Source organism: Leuresthes tenuis, unplaced genomic scaffold (genome assembly GCF_036924035.1).
Source record: "Leuresthes tenuis unplaced genomic scaffold, fLeuTen1.0.hap1 SCAF_3, whole genome shotgun sequence".
Lineage (NCBI taxonomy): Eukaryota > Metazoa > Chordata > Actinopteri > Atheriniformes > Atherinopsidae > Leuresthes > Leuresthes tenuis.
The window spans coordinates 11,404,208-11,428,535 of NW_027325357.1; the positions used below are offsets into that span (position 1 = coordinate 11,404,208).

The following is a 24,328-nucleotide window of genomic DNA, read 5'->3' on the forward strand; positions in this document are numbered from 1 at the left end:
TGTTGAACGGATAGTTATTCATTTGACCTTTTTGTGACAAGAAAATATTAAAGCTGTTTAACCTTGTTGGAAACTACAAGACCTCAGACCTAGTCTTTATAAAAAGACCACTCCTTCAAAAGAAAAACACAGAATGTATATTAATCATATCCGTTACTGAATGCCAAAGCTTTCAGATTTCATCTTGTAATGTTTTAGAAACGATTTAGTTGTCTGCACAGGAGAGACTTGCGTGAGGCCTCATCAACCTGAGCTTGTGTTTATAGAGGCTGAGAAGATGAGGCTTTGCTGGAGGACCAGGCGTGCCTGTGCTGGATTTGGGTTGCAGCTCTGCTGTCCTGCGTTGGAATGTTAATTAGGTGCGCTGTGCGAAAGAGAGGTGACCCATCCGTTAACCAGCTAACCCTTCCCCAACAGCCAGGAGGGGAATTGAGTGTCGGGAAAAGCCTCGTCAGCAAGTGCTCACTGTTAGACCTCTCTGAATGAGTAAGAGTGTCTGAGTGTGTGTCTGAGTGTGTGTGTGACGGAGACACAGGCAATGTGTACGCTGACACTGACGACAAGAAATTTGTCAAGTAAACATATCGGTTGGTTTTCTGTGTACACCTTCAAGATTGCAAACTAATCATCACTCAATTTTTTTCCTCTCTTAAGTGGCATCACTTCAACAACATACCACAAGAGTGTTGTTTATGGTTTGAGCAACATGGATTGCACGGTAAAAGTTCAGTCCTCTTTAAGATTTCAAAATTGATCTTCACAACCAAACAACAAAGTGATTTCAGCATCCCTACTCGGTCAAAGATCACATAAAACATGAAATCTATTTCCTACAATATGAGTGCCTGCCTGTAAGGCTTGCAAGAAATCTCCACTGAATGGAGACCTTGCCGTGTAGGTTGTATTAAATGCTGGAGGATGCATTCACATACTGATAAACAATACAATGTGCTATATTAGTTCTTAATTTGTCCCGCTACACATTATCTATCCACCCATTTCCTATACCCATTTCATCCTGTTCAGGGTTGCTGGAGCCTATCCCGGCTGTCACAAGACAAGATGTCAGCAGCTTATTACAGGGGCAAATAAGACAAATGACCATGTGTAGCCACTCTCACACCTGTGGTGAATTAGGAATCACTGGTTAGACTAACGACTCCTGGGATAGGCTCCAGCCCACCCGCTACCCGATTGACGGTATAGAAAATGGATGGATGGATGGTTAGACTAACATGTTGCCTCAGCTGAGATTCCAACCGTGAACTGTCTTGTTGTGGGGTGACAGTGTTCGTCACCACTCTACTGTGTTGTCCTGCTGATCTTTATGGTAAACATCCAAAGCAATCAACGTATCCAAGTATCACACGTTCTAAAAATCTATTCAAGTTACCATATACACGAAAGGAACAAATTTATTATGAAAATGTCAGCTACACATCAAATACTTATCAAATACTGACCTCTGGAGGACACTGTGTGGCAGTACAGCTCTACTACCGTTGACATTGAATTGTAGAAATCAGACAGATGCTTTTTTTTTAAAAAACAAACCCAGTTCCTCACAGTGTCTTAAACCAATATCTAATTAAAAACAAAGCATTGAAAAATGCTACCATCAAATGAATCACTTTCAACATGTCAAAAATGCTGAGCTGTGAGAAACGTTCTGGAAAAGTAAGTGGTACTAAAAAGGAAATGTGAGGATTACTCGTACTAGTACTACCTGGGCTCAGTATGTGTACCAGTGCTTGAAATGCAAGTGGAAACGACTTGTCCTGATGAATAATAAATAAGTAATTTATTTACTTCAAATACAATCCATTTGAATTGGGTTCATAAACAGAGAAGGAATGATTGGTAAAAATGAATTTAGGAAAAAATGGAAAAAATACTCATTCATAGGTTTCCAGGAATTTATTTAACATGTACATTTCCAGACTACAAAGTATTATACAGGGTCTGATGGAAGGCAGAAATAACCAACGTGGCAGCAGAGTTGTGTTATTAAACAAAACAATAAACGACTGAAAAAAATGGCAAAAGGCATTAAAAATTAATCTCAAAGAACATTTTGTATCACGGTGACTGCATGACTCTTTATTTCCTCACGATTATCATCACTATGCAACAAAAAAAATAATACAGGAGAGAGTATTACTGTATACGACACTTACAGCATTGTTTAGATTATCTGGTCTATAAAACTATCATAATCAATGATTAACATACATCTACAAAAACCAACTACACAGATATAAAAAACAAACTGCAGTCCTTGGATGAGTACCTTATGGTTTTTGTTACAATAACAAGCAACACAGTCAGGACAAAAGTCGAATGATACATTATCAGTTAATAAGCTGGTCTGTATATTCATGTAATGGTGTTTGAAAATAAGAAACCATAAAATGAATGCATTTCAACAGAACACTGTGCCTAAGATACAGTATCGTCACCTTTTTAAAATGCATTAGTACCAACCCCTTAACCGAAAATAGTGCCTCTGCTCATGTTTACAAGAAATCTAATAAATATACATATTACACAGTGTTTGAAGGACCTCTGTTCAAATAATGATATAAATGCTGTCGTATAGAGGGCAATATTTAATTAATAATTATGAAATATGGATTAAACCATGATGCCATAGAGAGCAGCAGCTGCAGGCTTTATTCACCAAGTCAGTGATCAGTTAATTTGATGAAACCACCATGTCCAGTTCTTTCACGCCATCCTGGCTGGAGGTGAGGCCGCAGCTGCTGGAGAGGTGGCTGTCAGAGAAATGGCTGGCAGACTTAGGCACGGCTGCCGGGGACGGAGGGGCCTGGATCAGACCAGGTTTCTTTGGGGGGATGGGTGGAGGATTGCCCCTGTCTGCCCTGGGGATGGTGGGTGATCGGATCCCGTGGGGAAATGCACTCGCAGCCCTTCCAATGACTGGAGACAAAGGTGCTGCCAGGCTGCGGTAGTCTGTACCGAAAGGGGAGTTGTTTGGCGTGGTGAGCTTTGTCGTGACACTCTGCTGGACGGTGGTGAAACGAGATAGAACCTGGGTGACTGTGCTCCGAGCCATCTGCTTGACTGGGCTGGCTTCTGGGGAGGAGCTGCTGGTCACAGGGGGAAGGTCCTTGGGTGAGAGGGGGAGAGCAGGTTGTACGGTCTGGGACTGCGGCTCTGGATCAGTGGTACCCAGGAACTTGTGACGTGCGGCGTGGAAACGCTGATTGATCCCCGCCTGGTACGGAGACTGATAGCTTCCAGAGCTCGGGCTGCCAGGTGCGTGTTTGGTAAGAACAGGGGAACTGCAAGGCGACGACTGAGTGAGTGTTGGGGAAGCAGCACTGCAGGAGGAGATCGATGTCTGCATCTGATGAGCTGAGGGATTCTCATTTCCATTCTGTTGAGATGTATTTTCTTGAAGTATGTTGCTTGAACTATGAAGCTCGTTGGTCTCAACTGAACAGTGGTGACCGTTGACTTTTGGCTGAACAGGTGGGTGATCGTTGTCTTCCTCAATGTCCTCAACCTTCACGTTGTCCAATAAAGCGTTTCCTGGGGAAACTTTTGTAGCCCACTCTTTTCCTGCAGCTTCCACTGAAGTTGAATTGATTCCCTTCATTTCTTTCATCACGTGCACCTCCTCCAGCTTCCTCTTCAGCTCTTCTACCTGATAAGAGAAGAGATTATTTCTTAAACAGAAACCAGGCTAGATTAGCTTTTCTCTCACAGCTAAAATGATTTGGAAATGTGCCCCCCCGAGTGATCGGTGTGCCTAAGTGTTCACACCTGTTGTTGAAGCTGACAGCAGTGAGCTTCCTCCTTCTTCAGACGTGAGCGGAGCTGTTCGCGTTCTGTGTCAAACTCAGCCAGCTGCTCTTCCACCCTTGCTTCCATCCTCAGAGATCTTGTCCTCTCATCCTCCAGCTCTTTTCTCAGGGACTGACAGGCTTCTTTTTCCTAAATAAAAAATGATCTTTTAAGCCACATAGGATATTAAAACTACACCAAAAAATTATTGCAGCATCATCAAGGAACGTGCTCCATGGGTATGAAATTAAAGTGCCTAACTTGGATTCAAAATGTAAATACTTTGTCAAGTCTACGGCTCAACTCAGTCAGCCGGTGACCCTCCTCCAGAGCCCTGGCACTCGCCCACTTGCACTCTTTGGCCAAAGCGCAGGAGAGCTGTTTGTGCTGAGCCCGTTCTTCCTCAAGCTGCTCAGTAACCCGTCGCTGTTCTTTTTCCAGCCGGCGGACCTGGCTCCGCTCAAATTCCAGCTACATGCACAGAGAACAAACAATACAATCAACAAACAGAAGTTGTTGACTTTGCTTTTGCAGCCACACAAACACTGCGCTTGTAGTTCAAAATCCTGCCAATTACCTACTGACTTCCTGATGTACATACCATATTTTGGACCAAATTTGCAGTGAACTCTCCAGTGTTGCTAATCACCTGCTGCTGTAGACGCTCCCTCTCTTTTTCCAGGATATAAGTGACATCATCTCCCTCTGCCGTGTCCTCAGCATGCCTCCTCTTTTCCTCCTCCAGGTCTGCAATTACCTAGAACCAACAAAGCAGGGAGATTGAATTATTTTGGGAGTAAAATCAGCTCACGTTAGTTTGGTCAGCTACATGCTGAAGGTAACAGTGGTTATTTCGAAGCAGTGTAATTACCCCATTACAAGCACAGGTGCTGAAGCCACAAAGCTTTTCAGTGGCAACCTGATATCAAAATGCTGTGTTTGTTCAGGTTCTTCATTAAGTACCGTATAGTAATCAGGTGTGTCATTACTCTATATTCAGTCATGTTTAATTCAGTCTTCAAGACACTCCTTAATGGTGGCCTATAAAAGTAATACAATTATAACAGGATAAAAGAAAAAACAATACATATAAATGATATACAACAAGAAAAGAAAAATGGAAAGGTACTTTATTTTTCTTTGTTCAATCCAATTTCCTTGCAACTGTGCAGTACTTCTGCATGTGTTATGTCCCTTCATGCTAAAGTTATATTTAATCAGTTATTCTGATTTTGCTGAAAAAGAATTAGACAAAAAGATTGTGATTGAAGGTGACAACTTATTGGAATTAAAAAAAAAAAAAAAAAAACTTTTTTTTATTTCTTTCGAGTTAAATTCGGTTAAGTTCTTTGAAGCTTTCTGAGTGCTCTCAGTTTGGGAAACAACAGAGGAAGTCTAACAGTCTAACAGCTGAGAACAACAGATCAGGGCAACAGAAAAGCTCATTTTCTCCATCTAAAACAATTGAAACCTCAAAAATGTCAGCAGTTTGACCAAATGCTACACAGTACATACATGTATAACATTGTCACTATTTTATCAAGCAAAGAACATCCACGTGGCTCTGTGTCGCTGCATGCATGATGGCTACCCAATGTATTCTGCGACTGATCAGAGAGTACATCAGAAGATGTGCTCAGACTTATTATTTATAAGACTTATTGGTATTCAGCTGGGCAATACTTTTGCAAAGATTTAAAAGATGGCAAGCGTTCATTCCCCTCCAAGCTTTTTCTGTTGTTTTTACAGTTTGGTGTTTGGGATTAGATTTGTGGAACAGTGAGGCCCAACTGATCAGCAGTAGGATAACTTGGGACATGTAGCAACATAGATATTCTCTGAGGGAAAATAGCGACAATATCAACAGATATTGCGGTGCTGTCTAAACTCACTCTCTGAGGCATTGTTTAGAGCTACCATGAGGATTTCCATGGGGAAAATTCCCTCCTCTGTGGCCACGATCTGAGCCGCTGATGCTTGGCTCTCTGTCAGAATTCCTGACAGCAGGTAAGACACTCATCACGAGAACCACAAACAACCTCACTTCAAAGAAACCAAAATATCCCTTTAAACTAATTTCTTTTTTGAGACAAAATATTGTTGCGAGCAGTGCAGGTTTAAAAAGGAAAAAAAAAAAAAAATCCATACTGAACTACAAACGCTGCACTGCCTTTAGCTCCTCCACTCATGTTGTGTTTCTCTAACGGTCACACTCACTTTCATCTTTTGCTCCCTAATTGACTTTTTGTTTTTTTGTCCAAGCCAACATCACAAGCCACCTGCTGAACACCACACATCCTAACTTACCCTTCTGTGCCTGCTCTCAGCTGCAGCCAGCTGGGCCAGCATCTTCTCCTGCATCCTCCTGCAGTGGCTCACCACCAGTTTGAGAACCACCAGAGGGTTGGACGTGGGGGAAGGACCGGCAGGGTCCCTGTTCTGGCCCCCCATGGCCTCGTTGTCTCTCTGCAAAGCCTGGAAGGGATCACTGAGGTTGTACCTTCCATAGCGCTCCTCGATTAACAGCTCTTTATGTTGGGCCTGTAGAGATGACAAGAGGACCTTTATTATCAGTCTGTAAAGCTTCTCTAACGTAGATGTATCCCAGCTATGACTGGATTCTTACTTTTGTACATCTACAAAGTCATATTTTGGCCATGCTAAATCACTGGCAGCTATCGGGTAAATTGTAATGAAACTGGACACAAACAAGTTGAACATTGACCTGTTCTATAGCACCCCCCTGTGGTTGATGTCGCCACTGTCAGATCAATAATTTGTCCAGTGGCTTTGTTTATGACGGAATAACAAGCTCAATTAGTAACTGTTGAGTATTGCATGACTAAGCTGGTGAACATCAACTTTATATTTGTGTACATGCTATGCTGAGAATAGGCGCTTAGCTCAAACTTCCTCTTTGGCTCAAAGATGCTGACCAAGCTGTAAAATCTTTACCATCCTTCCTTAAACTGCACATTTCTAAGTTAGTGGAGCACCATTGCGTAATATATCCTATTCAAAGTGTGATGAGGTTTGATCCCTTGTTATGACACAGGAGAAGCACAGGAAATAAAATACTATCTTTGGCAAAGCATGATCACCATCTCAAAGAAAAGAGCAGTAAATAAGCAGTAGATAAGGGAAGAGAGGAAATGAAGTTAAAAAAAAAACATGAAAAAGAGTGCAGTCTGGAAGAAGGAGCAACAGATGGTGTGTGTCTGTCTATCTTTAGCAGGACAGCTGCTCCAGACAGGGCCTTGGCCAATGGAGACCTGTTCTCTGTTTAACTCGTGACAAAAGAGGGATAATGGCAGCAAGACATTTCAGGTTCAGCAAATGCCTTTAGGCCTGCTGTGAAAAGGGACTGAAGTGTGAAAGAAAAAGGGAGAAAGATGGAGGAGGGCTGTGGCAGAGCTGTGTTCGGTGAGGTTTCAACAAAAGAGGATCAAGAGATTAGAGAGAACTGCATCCTCCTTTGGCAGGGTGAGGACAGAGCTTCTGATGACTGATACCTAGATTGCTTGAGAAGTCTAAAGTGTTGTCAATAATGTGGACAGGTCTGCGGAGCCATATCCACCCCCTGTGTGGGGGCTAATAATGCAGCCACTTTTTCATCCACGTATATTTTTTTCTCTCTCATTCCAACACCTGTGTCTGTATTATCAAGCGATACGTGATACTCTGCGACAACCCCCCCACACACACACACAAGTCTCTGAGGACCTGACTTTAATCCATTTATGTAAAGGAAAATCTGGTCAGGGGTATCTGAGGCACGAAAACCTTCAGTGACTGTAACATAGTGGACAATGTGTCAACAATGTGGACCTGTTAGCACCTAACAAGCTGTGCAGCATATTAGTGCATCCTTAACATCGTGTAGAGAAAGATTTATTCAAAATGTCCTCAAGCTGCACGTAACTGATTCAAAAGGAAGAAGCAAGAAATTTCCAGACATCCTGATATAACTGACATTTCATATGTAAAGACAGCCTTATGCCATTCAAATGAGACAAAACACTTGCCACGACCCTTTATGACGATGACTTCAATGTGATGGAACATGTTTCATTAAATTAACATGATTCTCACAAAGTCTATAAAACTGACTAAACCCTGTGTCTTACTGGAAAATACAGCGAGGACTGAAAGTTCACAAGAGATCTTTGAAAGGCTTTGAAATTGTCTTTTTTTCTTCACATCTTCAGTATTGGCTTATCTGACACAAAGAGAGGAGGGTGGGACTGTGAGGCTTTGCTGCTGTTATGCGATCCAGACTGCTGAGGATGGTGTGAAGGCAGATCAAACGGCAGGGACGGGTGAAACAGGAAAACACAGGGTCCCAGCGAGTATTCAAAAATGCCTCTTAAACAAGGGCATGATTGAAAGCGACCTCAGTAACTCACTATTGTGTAGGACATCTACAGTAGCCCTCACTGTGTTATGGCACAAGCTTCTCTAAAATAAAAATGCTGATTTTTATGCCAACACTGGGGCTAAAAAGAGTACGTTGTGGGCAAATAAATTTTAATTTAGAAGAAAACCTCAGAGGAGAAATCTGTCCACAAACTTGAGCTTCGAGCCCCTTCTTGTCCCCAATAATGACGTCTGCGCTTTCACCTCACTTTGCAATCAAAGTTTAGATGAGACTTTCTTTACTTGATGCCTAAGATCAAAAAAGCAGCAGCAGGAAAAAGAGACTACTCGTCTGACACTGTTTATCATCGAGAAACTGCTAGATCCCTCCGAATGACAGGGATAAACTCCAGAAATGCGGAATAGGAGGGTTTTAGGTGGAAAACAGAAGGGACTGTTGTATTTAACTCATTAGCACTTCCACATTTCGTACAGCAGGAACGCAAATGTCACACCGCTGCATGCCGAAAAGCCTTGAGGTGCTCAGAGTGGTACAGCTGTGTCAATACGGGCTCCAGTTTTTCTCTGAACAGCAGTGGTATGAGGAAAATCTGAGTGAACTTTCAGTCCAAGTCTGATAGAGTAATGCACTTAACATCGCCATGGAAGCCTCAAACGCCACTTGGTACACACAGCTGATGGACATTTGCTAATGAACAGCTTTTCTCATCTCTGCTTCGTGTACACACACTTTGAAAGATTACTCCTAAACCTTTTGGCAGTTAGCAAGCGACAAAGGAGTAATCTCAGTAATCCCACTGCGATTTCTCCAGAAACTGTAAAGTCTAGTTTACTTTTCCAAGTCTCGACAACAAAAGTGAATTATTCTCCTTGTAATTTCTATTTCTTCAGTTGGCACAGCTCACACATTAACATAACTATTTAATTGGCTCCTTAATCATCATTTTTAAATGCACAGAGAGCCTGCTGCACAATAGTGCTCTTATTAACACACACTGTGCTGCTCTGCTCCCCTTCTCGGCTCTCTCCCCGGCCCTTCAATGCACGGATAGATGTGCCGTTTTACAACACAAAGGGTGGCTGTTTTCCTCTGCATCAATCCTTCACTGTTGCACAGAGAGGAGCAGGGAGTGAAAAGAGGGATTTCAGGAACATTTCTAATGCTACTTTAACACTTAACACCCAAATGCACCGGGGCTCATTCATTACATCATACTGTACATGTACACCGCCCATAAGCATTCAGCGCACGGCTGCTGTGAATCACAGTCTAGCCTCATTATTCATTCCTTTGTCTGTTGGCTACACTTCTTGGCAACCTGTGTGCTTTTGCTTGGGAAGCTGCGGTTGCACTGCTTCCAACGAAGCTTTTGCTGACACATGCCAGGAGTCTGTCAGATGTGCAATGGTGCTGACAAGATCTTTATGATACAAAGAGATGGTGACAATTGCATGTCTTACTCTAGAGTCAAAGATATTTCAAAGCATGCTCAAGCATGTCATTCTTATTCTATGCTATGGAAGGGAAACCGCTATCCCACAGTCACTACTAATGCTGTATTCATCACTGACACTGACTCCAATCAGCTGATGCATCCAAATCTAGGGACAAAACTGCTCCTCTTCAGTGTTGCCTCTTAAGAAACAAACAGAAGGTAAAGCTGTTTGAAGTAGCTCCATTTGGAAGCTCTAGTCAACCAAACCATGTGAGCTCGACAGTTAATTAAAGGCTCATTTCCATATTAGAGCTCCTTTTGAACTTAAAGTAAAGACCTCTATTCCTTCCCCAAACTGAGGAAACTATTGGAACCCTTCAGGGCTTTGTGGGCCAAATATAAGCGTTGCCAAAGACTGACTTCCTTTTGAAAGCCACAGTGTGAGCAGCTGCAGAAGTGAGTCACAAGGGGAAAAATGCAGTGGATAGTTAGAATGCCATTGATAGTTCTGCATAGTTAAGAGTACTACTAAAAAAAACACACCGTTAATCTCACATCCTGTATTTACACTGTATCTTGCAGACAATCACTGCTAAGAATGTGCAGATGAAGCAAAAAAAAAGTAGTTTGTTGTATATTTGACGGTTTACTAGAAGAAATCTAGATTTCACCGTGCTGTTACCATGGCGATATGTGTTTGAGTTGAGCGTTTCGCACATGACTCTGACAGTGCAGCAGTGACACATCAGTTAAGACTGACATGAGCGTCACGACTGAACCGAGTGAACATTGAAGACAAAGTAAATGGTAATGACATGAGTTTTAAGGTATTTTATGAAAAATCAAGAGACTGAATTAACAAACTGAAGCTTTGACCCGGAGAGCCCAGGGGCTGAAATACACGACTTTGGTTTCCAGCCTTGAACCACACCAATTTGCTTTACTGTCCCTTGACATCTTTGTGGTCTCTTCAACATGACAAAAAGCTTCATGCGTATGGCTGTATGTGAGCAGGGCTCACACAGATTTGTTCACTAATTTACCTGAGCCAGACTACCTGGAGAGAACCACAGGGAGAACAAGTAAACTCCACACAGAAAGGCCCTGGGCGAGACTCAGAGTGGGAACCTTCCTGCTATGCCAGTTTTAACCCTCCCACCACCATGCGGCCATCATGAAAACATCAGAGGTTAAGTCGGGGATTAACTTCACGAAACCTATGAACGTCTGCACAAAATGCGGTGCCACCCACCATGCAGATGTTCAGGTTTTTCACAGGAAGAGAAAGAAAAAGATAGGGTTCAAGGATTCAACCTCAGGGGGGTGACGAATGCAAATTAAATTTCACGGAGCTCCTTCAAACAGCGGTTGTGTTTTGTCAGTCAGGACTAGACCGGTGGACAAACTGTTGCTCACAGATCCATAACGTCAGCATCATTAGGTAATGTTTCTCTGATAACGATCTAGCTTCATGTGAGGGCAACACCAAAGATTCCACAATGTCAATCCCATAATGTTAGAACCACAGACGGGCATGACCCGTGCTCACTGAACGTGACTGGAGTTAGAAGTCGTGAGACTATTATGCCTCGAGCAAAGATTTTTCATCACTTTCTTTATTTTATTTCTCCCTCGGAGTTGTAATTACACCCTTATTAGAGACTAAACGCCCATCCAGTGGATAGGCTGAATGGGTTAACAGTTTGTGCAGAAGGAACCATGAAAAAAGCCCAGCCATATTCCCCTCAAGCTCCAGTTAAGGCTAGTGTTTACTTATTCACTCCTACTCTCTCTCACATTGAGTCATCAGGCTCCCAGTGCGCTGTAACTCTTCTTGCCTTAGATGGCCAGATCACAGGGGAAATGAAGGAATGTGGTCTAGACACAACACACGAGCATTCAGCGGTAGACTCTCAAGTCCACTGGCTGCCTCTCCAGTTGGTTCTTTCAATGATGCATTTTACACTAAGACAGTGAGCAGCATTCCAAGAGCATAATGACTGTAAAGGTCATATGCTAATGGTGAGAATGAAGTCTGGAGAGTTGTTTAAATTTCATGGTCTGCAGATGTATTGCAGAGTGAAATTGTGTACTTAAAGCTTGTCTTGACTCTTACTGCATTTTCCCACTATTTAAAAAAAAAAAAAGACAAAACAATGCAAAAACTACACTATCATCCCTTTCGCTGAAATGCACATGGTGACTGTTTTTAGTAGAGTGCTGTCAAGAGTCTGTCTCTGTCCGTCTCTGTCCGTCCATCCACTGATTCTGAAAGAAATCGCTACCATCAGGTTAGAGATGAAGGTCATCTGTAGTGGCCCTGCCCTGAAGCCAAATTTGGACCACAACATCTTAGCATCTTTGGTTGTTAAATTGTTTTTTGTTCTCGGAGCTTTCAAAGCCCTAGTGTGTTCACAGTCCTCTATCTGAACTATATCAAGCAATTACAGTCGCCATGCTGACAGTCGCCATGCTTTCTTGTCGTTATCGTTATATTATCAACGATACAAGTAGTTCCTTGTTAGGGTTCACTCTGTTTTGCTCACCTGGCTGTAGAAGAGGACAAGCAGTTTCTCTTCACAGCTTCTCTCTCTCTCTCTGTCACAGTATTGCTTGATGGAAAGGCATCTGTGTTCTCCCCAGCGTTAAATTAAACTCTTCACTGAGTAGCTCAGTTTCTTGAGCAGTCCGTAGTTTCTTCACCACGCAGTAGTATGGCAAAGTACCCACTACCTATTCTTGAATGTTTGTTTGATATTTTCTTTATAATTCCAGATTGCTCCCTATCGTGTCCCACTGACCCCGTCTCCTGCACACTTACTGGCCGTAGCTCCTCCTTGACGGCTTACTCACAACTCCTCCCCCAACGAATGCATTGAAATATCAAGCTATAATAAGATGAAAACGTCATTTCCGCACGCAGGGTGACAACCAACATTTCACAGTGTGTGTGAGTGTTTTCTGTTTAAAGTAGATTGTGTGCAGACAACCACTTTAATGTTATAGCGCTTGTCACCAGCTCTGATTACTGGTACCTTTAGGGCTTCAATGACAAGGTCCCGGGCCTCCAGCTCTCCCTCCAGGATGCTGAAAAGCATCAGCAACTCTGGCTTGGTCAGATTCTCCATGTTCAGCTTGGACTGGGAGGGCAAAAGATAGAAAGAGAAAGATAAACTTGACATGTGTTGTTTTCTGTATTAATACCTGCTTGTTGTGTAATTTTTATCAACACGATTACAAAATGACTTCAAAACAGGAAACAGACCAAAGCCATTAATCTCGCTTCATGGGTTTTTCCCACGACTATTTAACATTTCCCAGGTATTTAATTTTCATCTTGAAACAAAGCTCTGTTTTCCAATCCCTCCAAAAAACCGACATTTAGACAGACATCTAATCTTTCCTACTGATTTATGAGCTTTCTGTGGATATGCGGTTATTATCTTGGGGAAGGGAGTCATTTTGAGTCAGTAGTTGTTGTTTTTTTTCTCTACAACAAGAAAAACAACAATTTGTTTTGGGTTCAATTTAGAGGTACAATGAACTACATTTCTGGCAAAAAAAGAACAAATATGCGGCACAACTGACAACAGAGATTTCTCATTTAGGCTGGCTGCTCATAAACATGGCAAGAGCACAGGCTGACATGTTGATGGGGTGCAGACCGATGTGATCCGGACTGCAAAACAGACTGACTGGTGATGTGCCTCTGCCACAGCGTTCCAGTTTCTTTTTGTTTTGCAGCAAGTCCTAATCATAATGGGTGCTGTGGACAGTTATTTCGTATTGGAAATTAAATGTGGTTCCTTTGTAGTGTCTCTGTGCTCTAATCACACAGATGTGTGGTGGTTCTGCTGACAAGCCCTGCGGTGTCCAAATCTCAAACATGCAACTGTACTCTGCCCCACTGAACATATGCGCGGCTCTCTTTGAAATAAGATCAAAGCTGCTGATGTTACAACACTAAACGTCCTTTTCAGATGAGATTTATCATTTGGGACGTGTACAACAGACCGGCGCGACACTCGCTGACTACTTAATAACACACTTGCACTCTTGCTAGGATCAAAGAAATATTGTTTATGTCGCTAAAGCATTCGATGAGTCTCCCTTAATGCTGTTAGGCAGCGATCCACACCTGAATTAGCATTCAGTCAACAGGCCTCTGCTGTGAGCACTTGTGGTCACCGCAGCCTTCCACATCACAAAGTCATCAGTGGAGGGGAGGCATGATCTGTTTGAGCAGGAGTCGCATAATGAAAGACAGGAATCTCAGGACGGGCATATCTGAGCAAGAAACTGAGAATGAATGTTGTGACAAACTGTGCAGTAGCCACCTCTCCCAAGCAAAGCACAAAGTGCCTTTAGATCTGCCTTTTAGCAGCACTTGTGGTCTGTGGCTTAACCACAGGAGTAAAAGTTGAACAAAACTGCAGCATATTTGCCTGCCTTGGATCTGATTTACAGGCTTACTTGCTAATTTCACAGGCCACCATAATCACTGTGAGAACTTTGTGTGCTGTTTATGTGAGAACTGTCCGGACCTGTTGAAGCCTACATGTGTCATCATGCGTGTTTAGATCGTCAGCATTTTAATGATCTCCCACGTATTCACGTGACTTAAGAGTTGATAATCATGAGGGTACACAAACAAAGCATGCTAGCATGAGAAATACAAATATTCCCACATGTTCTCCGAGCTCCACTTCCGATGACGGCAGCCCTGCGATCATAATCCTTTTATCCATGTTTGTTTTAAGCCTGGTCGGCCATGTGTCTCATCTGCAACACTGTAAACTCCTTAAAAACACACAGCGGCTTTTACTGCAAAAACATATGCTTTGCTCCGGAGCAAAGAGGCTCTGGATTTGTGAGAAGCTGCTTGTGGCTTGTGCACAGCGTAACCCCTCCTTCACCTTAATCCTACAGAAGTCCATTTAATATTCCCCACTTTTTTTAGTCTCAGGACAGTTTCTAAGCTCTTAAGTACATGCTGAACTACGGCAATAGCCATACAGACGTTTAGAGTAGGTATATTTACAGCATGGAATCAGGACTGTGTAGTTGTTTAGCGTAGCCAACTGTCTTGTCACTTAAAATTATGGGAATATACTGAAAAAACAATCCTTTTTCACTTTCCAAATGGTTTTAAAAAGAAGCCTTAAAGAAAGAAAGAAAACACACACACAACTTGTGCATAAATTAATGGCCAAACTCACAGTCTGTGCAACTACAAACTCTGCCATGAGATGGGGGTCAACTGAGGGGAAGCCCAGCCTGAGAGGTCTGCTGAATTTCCTTCTTGGCTGACCAGATGCAGCATGTCTGGATACTAAATTGGATTTAACAACCCATTTTCTATATGGGCCACTTACTTCCCAGCTAAGCTTCCTTGATGCAGCCTTCTTGTAAAATAAACTTGACAAATACGACCCAAAAAAAAAAAAGAAAAAGGAAATAGCTGGTAGTTGTACAGCTGGTTTGTTCATGAGTTAATTCGGGGTTATTAACAACTGGTGCCGCTGCAAGTGAAGTCACTGTCACGAAGATCCGGCGTTAATCTTACAGAAAAAATATCATGAGCGGTGGTTAAATCAGGCCAAAATGCTGCACTTTGAACGAACCAAAAGCATCTTGATGTAATTTCTACCAGCGGTTTGGCCTGTAGCCTTGACTACTTTAGGTAACATCTTTTTTTTTCTTTCTTTCTTTTCTTTTTACTTTTCTTCTTTGGACCAAACGCGATGAAACACCGCAAATTATCCGCAGCAGCTTCACAAAGTTCATATAGAAACGTTGTCAGGGGGTCTTCTTACCTTCATTTGCCCCTTTAAAGTCTTCCAGAACTCCGGCATGAACTTTTCCTCTGTCAGAAGATTTGTTTCACTTGATTTGCGTCTTCTGATCCCGAAGCAGCGGAATACTGAAGTGCCAAGTCGAGCCTAGAACGACAGCTCAGACAGCCAATGGGCGAGGAGCAGCTAGGAGTGCTGACCAATAGAAGACGAGATTAGGACAAATGGGCTGAGTCAGTTAAGTCCCACCCGTTGAGTTTTGGTTGGACTTCTTTGTTTAGTGTTTCTTGAGTTGCTCGCTTCGGCCGTTGCTTTAATAGTCTTTTACAGATATGCAAACTATTGTAATGACCGTTCAAATGTTCAACAAAACGACATGTCAATGTCACGGTTCGTCTGAGGGTTTTTTGTTGTTGTTGTCTTGACATATTTCCAAATTAATAATTTGATACTTTATAAAGTTTTGGCATGTCTTTGAACGTATCAATCACTTAATGATTTATAACATCCCATTTTGTGAAACAAAAAGGTTGTTCATGTCGTATTTCACTAAAACAGTTTTTTTACAATGCCTCAGACTTTACAATTGGAAAATAGATTTCTAAACGTTTGGTATATGTAAAGATGAAGCATTAGAAGACCATAAAAAAATCTAAGAATATTCAAGAGGAGGATCTCAAAATTGTTACTCATTAGAGGACTTTAGTGAAGGTAGTTTGATGCCGCTTACATAATGAACATTTTATTTGATTCTGGATTAAAACCACATCAGCCTATGATAATGATGAATGAATCACAGACTCATATGTTATATTACCTCGCAGCAACAATTAAAAAGATACATCAAATGCTCTAAATGTCACCATATAGAGCATCCATTGAGTGCTAATATTAATCATTCCAGCATTACTTATGATTTCAGAAAAGGCATCTCTTGCTTTGATTTCTGGATTTGTTGGTTTACAGTTTTATTGACTGCCACCTGCTGGTAAGAGTTTGAAGAGCTGTTGGACAACTTAGTGCTTTTTGAAGACACCTGGGAAATCAGACAGTTTTCAAACCATTGATTAACTAATGCTTCCAACTAAAAGAATCAAAAGTTCACAGAAGAGGAGCAATTGTAGGTATTACTCTAAAACACACTGTGCTTTTTAGAGACACTCCTGGATCTCATTAGCTGCTCCCGGGAGCAAGAAAAAGTTGACCGTGGTCTAACTCCACGGGGGTGATACAGCTGTGTTGCTCTTCGTGTTGTTGTCAGCAAGAGCTCCAGGCATGACAAAAACCAGATGAGGTATGCATTGTGCTGTAGACCTGAAGATTTAAGGTTGTGTCAACAGCAAGCAGTTTCTGCAGTGCATAGCAGCTGCCAGTAGAGTGCAATGCTCACACAACACAGTTCAAGTCTCCCTTTGGCCAATGGAGGTTTTTTTCATACAAAAACGCATGCAGAAAATAAAGACTTTGCATCATAGCTGTAGTGCGGTGGACAATCACTGCTTTTATGTGTTGCTGTCAAAAGTTCTTTGAGCCTGATCATGAGCATCAGCCACTTCTCAAACTGTAATTTAAGATGTTGCACCACAGAGTTGTGCTGGAAGAGAGTAGAACATAAATGCACTCCAGCATTGCAACTTGCCTTGAAAATTTAGGACACAGCACACACAAATGAGACCCCTATCTATACAGTATCTTTGAGCTTTATTATAATTGTCCTTTTTTTCACTCTGCTGTCTTGAGGGTATATGGAGAGCAAAGTCAGAGAATTGTTTCTCCTGATAGGCTGCTGGTGCATGGAGCCTCTCCAGCACTAATAGAAAGTCTCTATTTCAGGCTCTTCAATTAAGCTCCTCTGTTCAGCCTGCTGACTGGCTGCTGCGGAGAATCCGTGTCCTCAGATTCACTGTCCCCTGTCCTTGTCTCCCTTTGAAAAACCATTTATACTGCAACATTTTTTTTTTTTTAAATTTGGCTTACTTTGACAGGTGAAATGGATTTGGTAGGGACTGGGGGAGAAATGGAATATCCAAAACAGGTGCTGTTGGATGTATTGGTGGAGAATGAACAAGTAGCACAAACTGGAAGTTCTTCTTAGATATATCCATTTCAACCTTTTTCCACTCATTTCCACTCCAGTTCTTGTACCAGGTTTGTTTAGCAACTTAACATTGACTTGTGAATCATTCGAGCATACAAAGGCACCTAACTCAAAGGATGAACAAGTTTTGTTGATTCAAATATACCAGTGTTGGCACAATGATAAGACAGTGATGAGGGTTTTAAGGTTTGTAATAAGCCACATGGTACATTGTATCTAATGTATGTGAGCACTGCAAATAAACATGCATGTAAATGACATCTCCATAATCCAGCACAGATGTAAAATTGTCAGTGACCAATCTTTTTCAAAACGTTGTTCTACCTTTTGTTTCACATCATTTGTTTTCAACAGTATGATGCAAAAAGACGGTGAGTCATCAACTTGAATTATTAGGCATTAAAAAAGAAATCTCAAAGTCTTGAAAAAGCACAATGCATGAAAGGTTCTTAGGCTTTGTTTTGCAGTTCAGAACGTCATGACTTTAGCTTTTTTGTAATTGTGAACAATATAACAATAATACTTTTCTTTGCAGTTAGACGGAAGCTGCATTTGACTGCCAGACTTGATAATTAGTTAAAGTCAACATTAGAGACATTTGTGAACCTCAAATTATGTGCTTCTGACTCATTTGGAAGTACACCAACCTCTGCCATCCACATTTCCTGGCTTGAAACTACCCTGGAGCACCCAGGGGCTGAGATCCCAGCCTGGCACAATATTGTTAATCTTTTAAGGTGCCACAGAACGCGCTTCCAACAACTCGCTTTCACCATAATGAATAAAGTAATATCAGATTTTTACTTATTGTAATAAATAATTATAATAATAACAATCTGTGGCAGATGCAGCAAAGAGACCCAAGACAGCCCTAACTGAGGAAGTGAGGAGAAAGAGATCAAGTGTATGAGCAAGACACGGGACAAGAATAAACATCAGGTTGAATTTTCCTGCTGGAGAGGTCTCAGAGAAAATAAAACAAAAATAAGTGGATGACAGACAGATATAGACTTGCTCTTGGTAAGTAATAACTTATTCTTGTTCACTCTTGTTCTGTCATGTTTGCTGTGCTGGACCTTGTTGATGAAGTTGCCAACATGCAGGTTTATCATGAAAAGAATGAAATCACAAACAAAAGTTATAACCTTACAATTATCACCCCTTCCTCCCAAATGAAGCTTCAGTTAGCCACCTCAGTTCTGTTTCACTCTAACATGGAAGTAAGTTCTTCGCGAGTGAGAATGTGTTTTAAAGTTTCTGCAAATGTTGCATCTAACATGTATTGGATTTTTATAACCTTTTCAAAATGTTCTCTGCTAACTTTCAACACATTGCACTGTAATGAATACAATGGGCATTATAGTGCATACGTGCTGATTTTAGTCTTTTTGTGAGAATGTTTGCTCATCATATATATGTCTGTGTATCTAAAAAATAAATCTGTCCTATTCTTGTGAGGTCTTGTTGCCTAACTTGTCTTATGACATTTTGGTGGCCTCTGGAAGTGTCTTTTGTCAGCTTCTACAACATGACAACAAATTCATGGGTATAGTTGTACATGTGCAGAGATCAGAAGGAGATTTCTCCACATCAATCAGTAAAAACAATAAATTAGTGATTGTAATATAATAAAAGACTACCCTTTAGTTATCATGTGTAGATTTTCTACATTCGTTCCATTTAGCCAACAGACTCAACAGTTTTATTTTCAAATGATGGATTTTCAAGTATTGCCTTTCTTCATTCAGGTCACATTTTGTGAACACCTTCTTTTCCACTTGATAAATTCTTCTGCATTCCACTGGATTTCTATTTCTATTTTTCAATTAGATTGTTTGAAGAAAGAAAATAATTTGATATTTGTACCCCACAGTTCAACAAATCCTGTTCAAAAGAAAGGCCAAGTATGGATGTTTGTTTCATCTCAAGTTCTGAAGTTCTTTTGGATTTTTCACAGTTTTTTCCACACCAAACTTCACCCACATCTTTTTTTTTATCTCTTCTGGTATAAACACTGACTGTTTATGAAGTCTGCAGCTTATTTCTTCACAAAATTTCAGTGAGTTTTGAACACAACTCCAAACAGACCATTGACATTAAGCTCAGCACTGAAGGAACATCATGACAAAAGCACACTTGAAGCTTGAATCATAAAGAATATTTTGCCTGAGGATTAATGTTTCCTCAGCTGTGTTAGTTTCAGTTTCCATCATTAGAAAAAGTTTCAAAAGTTCCAACAGAAGTGTAATGACCATACTTAACCCCTGGCATCTGTGACAGTCAGTCTGCATCGTGAATGAAAACACTACAAAACTTCAGTGTCTCTTACTTGTGCAGTCTCATTCCCTGCTTGGGCTGTATTCTAAATGAATACTTCATCTTCATTTCACACCTGGCACTCCATCATAGATGCCAGACACAACGTGGAGATGACACACCATAGTGGCACAGACACGATCAGAAGAGGGATGGAAAGAGGGGGCTGTAAATATAGCATCAGTCTTGGCGGCAGCCAGCAACAATCTAGTACCTAATCTGAAGCAGTAATCAGCATCTGTAGCTTGGCACCCAGTTCTGTGGCGGTTTTAGTTATTCGTGTATTGCTCCATATCTGTCACTTTTTTGTGCATTTGATTTCCCTGCACAGAAGATATATTCAAGAGAGTGAGTAGTTGTAGCCTCTCAATAACCCTATGTCAGTCAATCAATCAGTCAGTCAGTATTACACATCTCCTTCGCTCAGCTCACCTGATTGCATGAAGAGATTAAGGTTTGGAAATTGATTTGTTTTGCCAATGTGTTGAATATAGTCATGCAAATTGTCTGAGTGTCTGACCTTGAAGCGCTCCTGATTAATCATTTGCATATCTCCAGAGTGGTTATGTGTCTTCAAGCAGCAGACTCCTGCCCCTGTCACCAATCTGTTTCTTTTTTTAACCATGTGGCAGCAGGTGGATAGAAAATATCTTACAGTTTTTGGGGTTTGTTTTGAGGGGGAGTTCATGATCATTTTTTGTTCATTATCACCTCTAGACTGTATCTCAAAAGTTAAAACTCCTGAAGTATCCCCTGTTAGCACACTTTATTCAAGTGTCTGTTGACTTGATCTTTCTGCTGAAAGATAAACATGATTTCTGGGAGGATTCACTAAAAAAACACATCACCAATCTATTTTCTGGCTGAAGGTAGAAAGTGGTCTCTGAGCACAGAAAACCTATAGGCCACTTGAGGATAAGCTGACAAAAAAAGAGCCCACCACAAATCATAGGCTTAGAGGACAAGAGAGGAAAAACAGTGTCTGGGAATGTTTGGTGTGATCAGCTTTTTTACGAAGGTCTTCACTCTCCGTGTGCATGTATTCTAAACTAACAAAGTTGATCACTTTGGGGGTTGTTTTGTTGCACTCTCTGAACTGAATGCAGCTGAAACAACTTATTTAGCTGATGTTTGAGCTGTTTCTGCAAACTTTGCAAGTAGTAGTTTGTCAGCAAAGTAAATTATATCATAACTATCAACTATTCTTCAAATTTAGCCACTCTGAAATATTACCTATTGCACCATATAACATAACGTTTGTTTTACCTTGTGAAAAGAGCACCACTTTATCAATTTTGCTGGACTCAGTGCTCTGAATGACAATGAAACGTGATCAATTTCACTCATGCAGACAACTGCTAAAATTGCCCATGGCATAAATTGAAAAGGTTAGTGTTTGAGTCTTTACATACTCGTCTTTCCTACCATAAAAAAAAAACTGAAATTACAATCTGAAAATGTTATTTGAATAAATGATGACAATATGAACTATGTATATCTCTGTTAGAAGAGACAGACTGTTTATCCAGGCAACCATCCAGGCTTAAAGCACCAGATAGCAAATTATGAATGGTAATTTAATCACATAATGGCTCCTACACCCTCCGAAAGCCTAATTCCTTCTGTCTTCTCCTCTGTAACAGGTATGTGATGTGAATTCTAATGGATGGAGCTTGAGTACAATTGTTTTAGTCCATTTCAGCCAGCTCTTTTTTATGACAGATGGAAAATTATCTTCAACAGATTTAATGTAATAATTCAAAGGAGAGCACATGGATATACACAACCATTATGAACACTGAATTAGATTATCTACTTCAAAAGTATTATCAAAGCTATAAGAACTCAAAAGTGACTATTTATACTTTCCTCTTTGGCCTCACAGTCCACAGTGAAGTACATTCTCTGTCCTAGATGGTATTAGAGGAGACATTTGATAAGATATAGTTATATTGTATATGCAATATCACAGTTAAGCATTATAAAACCTTTTTTAATTTATGGGGAGCTCCCCCAGAAGGGATTTTTACCCTGATCAGTACTTTGTGCAGTATTGTTTTAAAGCTTAATAAGAATTGAGTTAGTCTGTGAGCTTCTCAGTTTGCCAGCTTTCTGAAAATCACTGTGAAATCAAAATGAACTTTTATATGTGACTCTATTGACATGTATGAAAGTTAATAAAAGACATTACTGCGAAAATGGTTAATATGTCAGATTTCAACATTTGAAAAATGTGCACACATAATTTCAGTGCTGTGGGGAGATTGTGATTAGGTTTTTTTACTAAAGTAAATCTTCATTGCAGCCCCGCAAAAGGTGGAAAGCTATTCTCCTACACTTAAACACTTAATTCCAACATGTTTCATGCCCATACACTAACATGACCTTCGTGTCCTTATATTCAGCCTGCTTGTAGCACACATTAATTGACAATTTGCCAAGCCCAGCCCCTTTAATCACTACCGCTATGCCTGTCAGTCTTTCTATTCATGCACAGCAGACATGCAATTTTTTAAAATGAATGTGTAATTCTGTTTATTGGAGACCATTTAACTTGTAAAAATGGTCTATTGCACGTTATGGAAATACTGTAGGGTGCTAGTGCTTTTTGCGAATAAAGCTTTCACAACTTGAAGTGATAAGCTACTAAGCTGGACGTGTTTTGCATCTTATATTTTAACAGACATATAGACTGTTCCTTGTGCTTCTTTATTCATGGGATGTCCAAGGCTCTGTGTTAATGTTCCTGTACCAGGAGAATATAAACGGATGGCCCTGCACCAGGATGACGTGAGAACTAGAAACCTTAAGTGGACAGTGTGATGACAGAATGACTGAAGCACATGAGAAATTTGATAAAGAGGCTTAAGGACAAGAAAAACATGCAGGGCCCTGCCAGTGGTCAGGCCAGAGTCAGAGTACTGAAGGCATGTAATTGCGCTTAGAAGGACAATCAGACAGAGAGGCAGCTCTGAACAGCGAACCTGATGATGAACAGAAAAGCGTGACCATTGGACCATTGAAGGAGGCACCAACTCTAGGGAAAGGCAGGAAAGAAGCAAAACGGGGACTTCTCACAGGGTCTCGCAGACGGCGACCAAAAATTTAACCCAAGAAGCATCTAATAGGTAAGATGTCAAACCAATCAGCTGATGACCAGCCTGACATCAGGTTAGGCAAGCAGATCAGCAAGCACATTCAGCAAATCATAGAAAAATGTCAAAAAGTCATGTTTCAGAAAATGATGTATTTGCACAGATGAAGACAGTCTGCATCTTTGTGCATCTCAGCTTGACTTTCAAATGTCATGTATGTCAGTAGGATTTCTAGTTTGTGCGCTCAGCACATTTAGTGTGTTCAGCTGAGGGGATGGGACTTGGCAGCCAGTAATCCTTGAAAAGGATGTTTTTAGATATGCTATTAAAGAGTCAGTTTGAATGCAAGCAATGTGTTCCAAACCTTAACCATCTTGTTTTTAATACCTAACCCTAACCAAGTAGTTTTGTGACGTGTAAAATAGCAACGTAACAACAGTTTAGAGGGCAAGGAAGCACCAACTTAATGCAAAAGACATTTCACAGTAAATTTAAGGCATTATTTGTCAGGATGGGACTCAACCCTAACACTCTCACTTGTCAGTTGAGGGTACTTCCAACTCCTCCAATCTCAAAATCTGGACTTTTTTGCAAATCAGATGTCAAAACATGAATGGCTGTGACATTGTGTCACTCTGCTGAGTACTTTTTTCTTCAGTAGCACAAAAAAAAAAACGTAAATCGGTAGATTAAATCATTGTGGTTCATGAAGCATTTTATGAGTGTGTTGCTCTGTCGCCTAACCTCAAGAAGGCATCTGGTACGAATCTTAGCAAGGGCCTTTCTGTGTAGGGTACAGTACAAAAACATGTGATTTAGGTTGATAGGTGATTCTTCATTTATCGCACTGGTGAAGGCTTCGATGAAAGCTTTGGAGAGATATGTGCTGGCCCTGGTGAAGGGTGAAAGCTCCTGTGCAGCTTCAGCCGGCTCTCAGGCTTGTTTCTAATGCAAAAACTGTTTCTGAAACCTTCTCAAATCTCGTTTAATATGCACAAGTAATTGCAGAAACTATTTAGTTGCAGTTAAATAAATACAACTTGAACATAACTTTCTATTTTCAACAGCAGTTGTTGTTATGCTGGTCTTTGCATTTAAAAAAAATGTTACATGTTTACCCGGTTACTCAGGCAAACATGAGATATTAGCTCAAGTTCTTTTCTTCTTTCCCTTTTTCTGGTTTTTGGTGTAACTAAACAATAGTCAAAGGATAGATTGCTTTTTTGAGCAAGTTTCCCATAAGACAAAGCAAGGCAGGGTGTTATTCAGCTGGTGTGGCTCTAAAATCCAAGTTCCTTTTATTTTTCTATCAAAATAGTGACACTATTGATTCAGAAACACAAACAGTGCTTTCAAAGCACCTCTATATCAAATATCTCTTCGGAGTATTGGCAAGTTGAT

General features: G+C 40.9%; 1 protein-coding gene across 2 annotated transcripts; it reads right to left on the reverse strand.

Moving 5' to 3' along the window:
* Nucleotides 1-1,916: 1,916 nt before the first annotated feature.
* On the reverse strand, nucleotides 1,917-15,566 carry cttnbp2nla (CTTNBP2 N-terminal like a). 2 transcript variants are annotated; one of them, XM_072381786.1, is made up of 7 exons: nucleotides 15,440-15,566; nucleotides 12,659-12,763; nucleotides 6,118-6,351; nucleotides 4,412-4,567; nucleotides 4,093-4,281; nucleotides 3,790-3,960; nucleotides 1,917-3,670 (listed from the first exon to the last, which is right to left on the reverse strand). In XM_072381786.1, exons 1-7 carry the CDS (start codon nucleotides 15,476-15,478, stop codon nucleotides 2,696-2,698), a joined length of 1,869 nt encoding a protein of 622 aa, XP_072237887.1. In that variant the 5' UTR covers nucleotides 15,479-15,566; the 3' UTR covers nucleotides 1,917-2,695. The 2 variants fall into 2 exon arrangements, with proteins under 2 accessions (XP_072237887.1, XP_072237888.1); XM_072381787.1 differs by having other exon boundaries at nucleotides 4,460-4,567; nucleotides 15,440-15,564.
* Nucleotides 15,567-24,328: the final 8,762 nt, after the last annotated feature.

Coding starts and splice junctions, on each gene's coding strand:
- cttnbp2nla (XM_072381786.1), bottom strand. CDS start 15,478: ATGCCGGAGTTCTGGAAGACTTTAAAGGGGCAAATGAAG. Junction 6,352..12,658: donor TTGTCATTGAAGCCCTAAAG/GTACCAGTAATC, acceptor TCATCTCTACAG/GCCCAACATAAAGAGCTGTT. Junction 3,671..3,789: donor GCTGTCAGCTTCAACAACAG/GTGTGAACACTT, acceptor TTCTCTTATCAG/GTAGAAGAGCTGAAGAGGAA.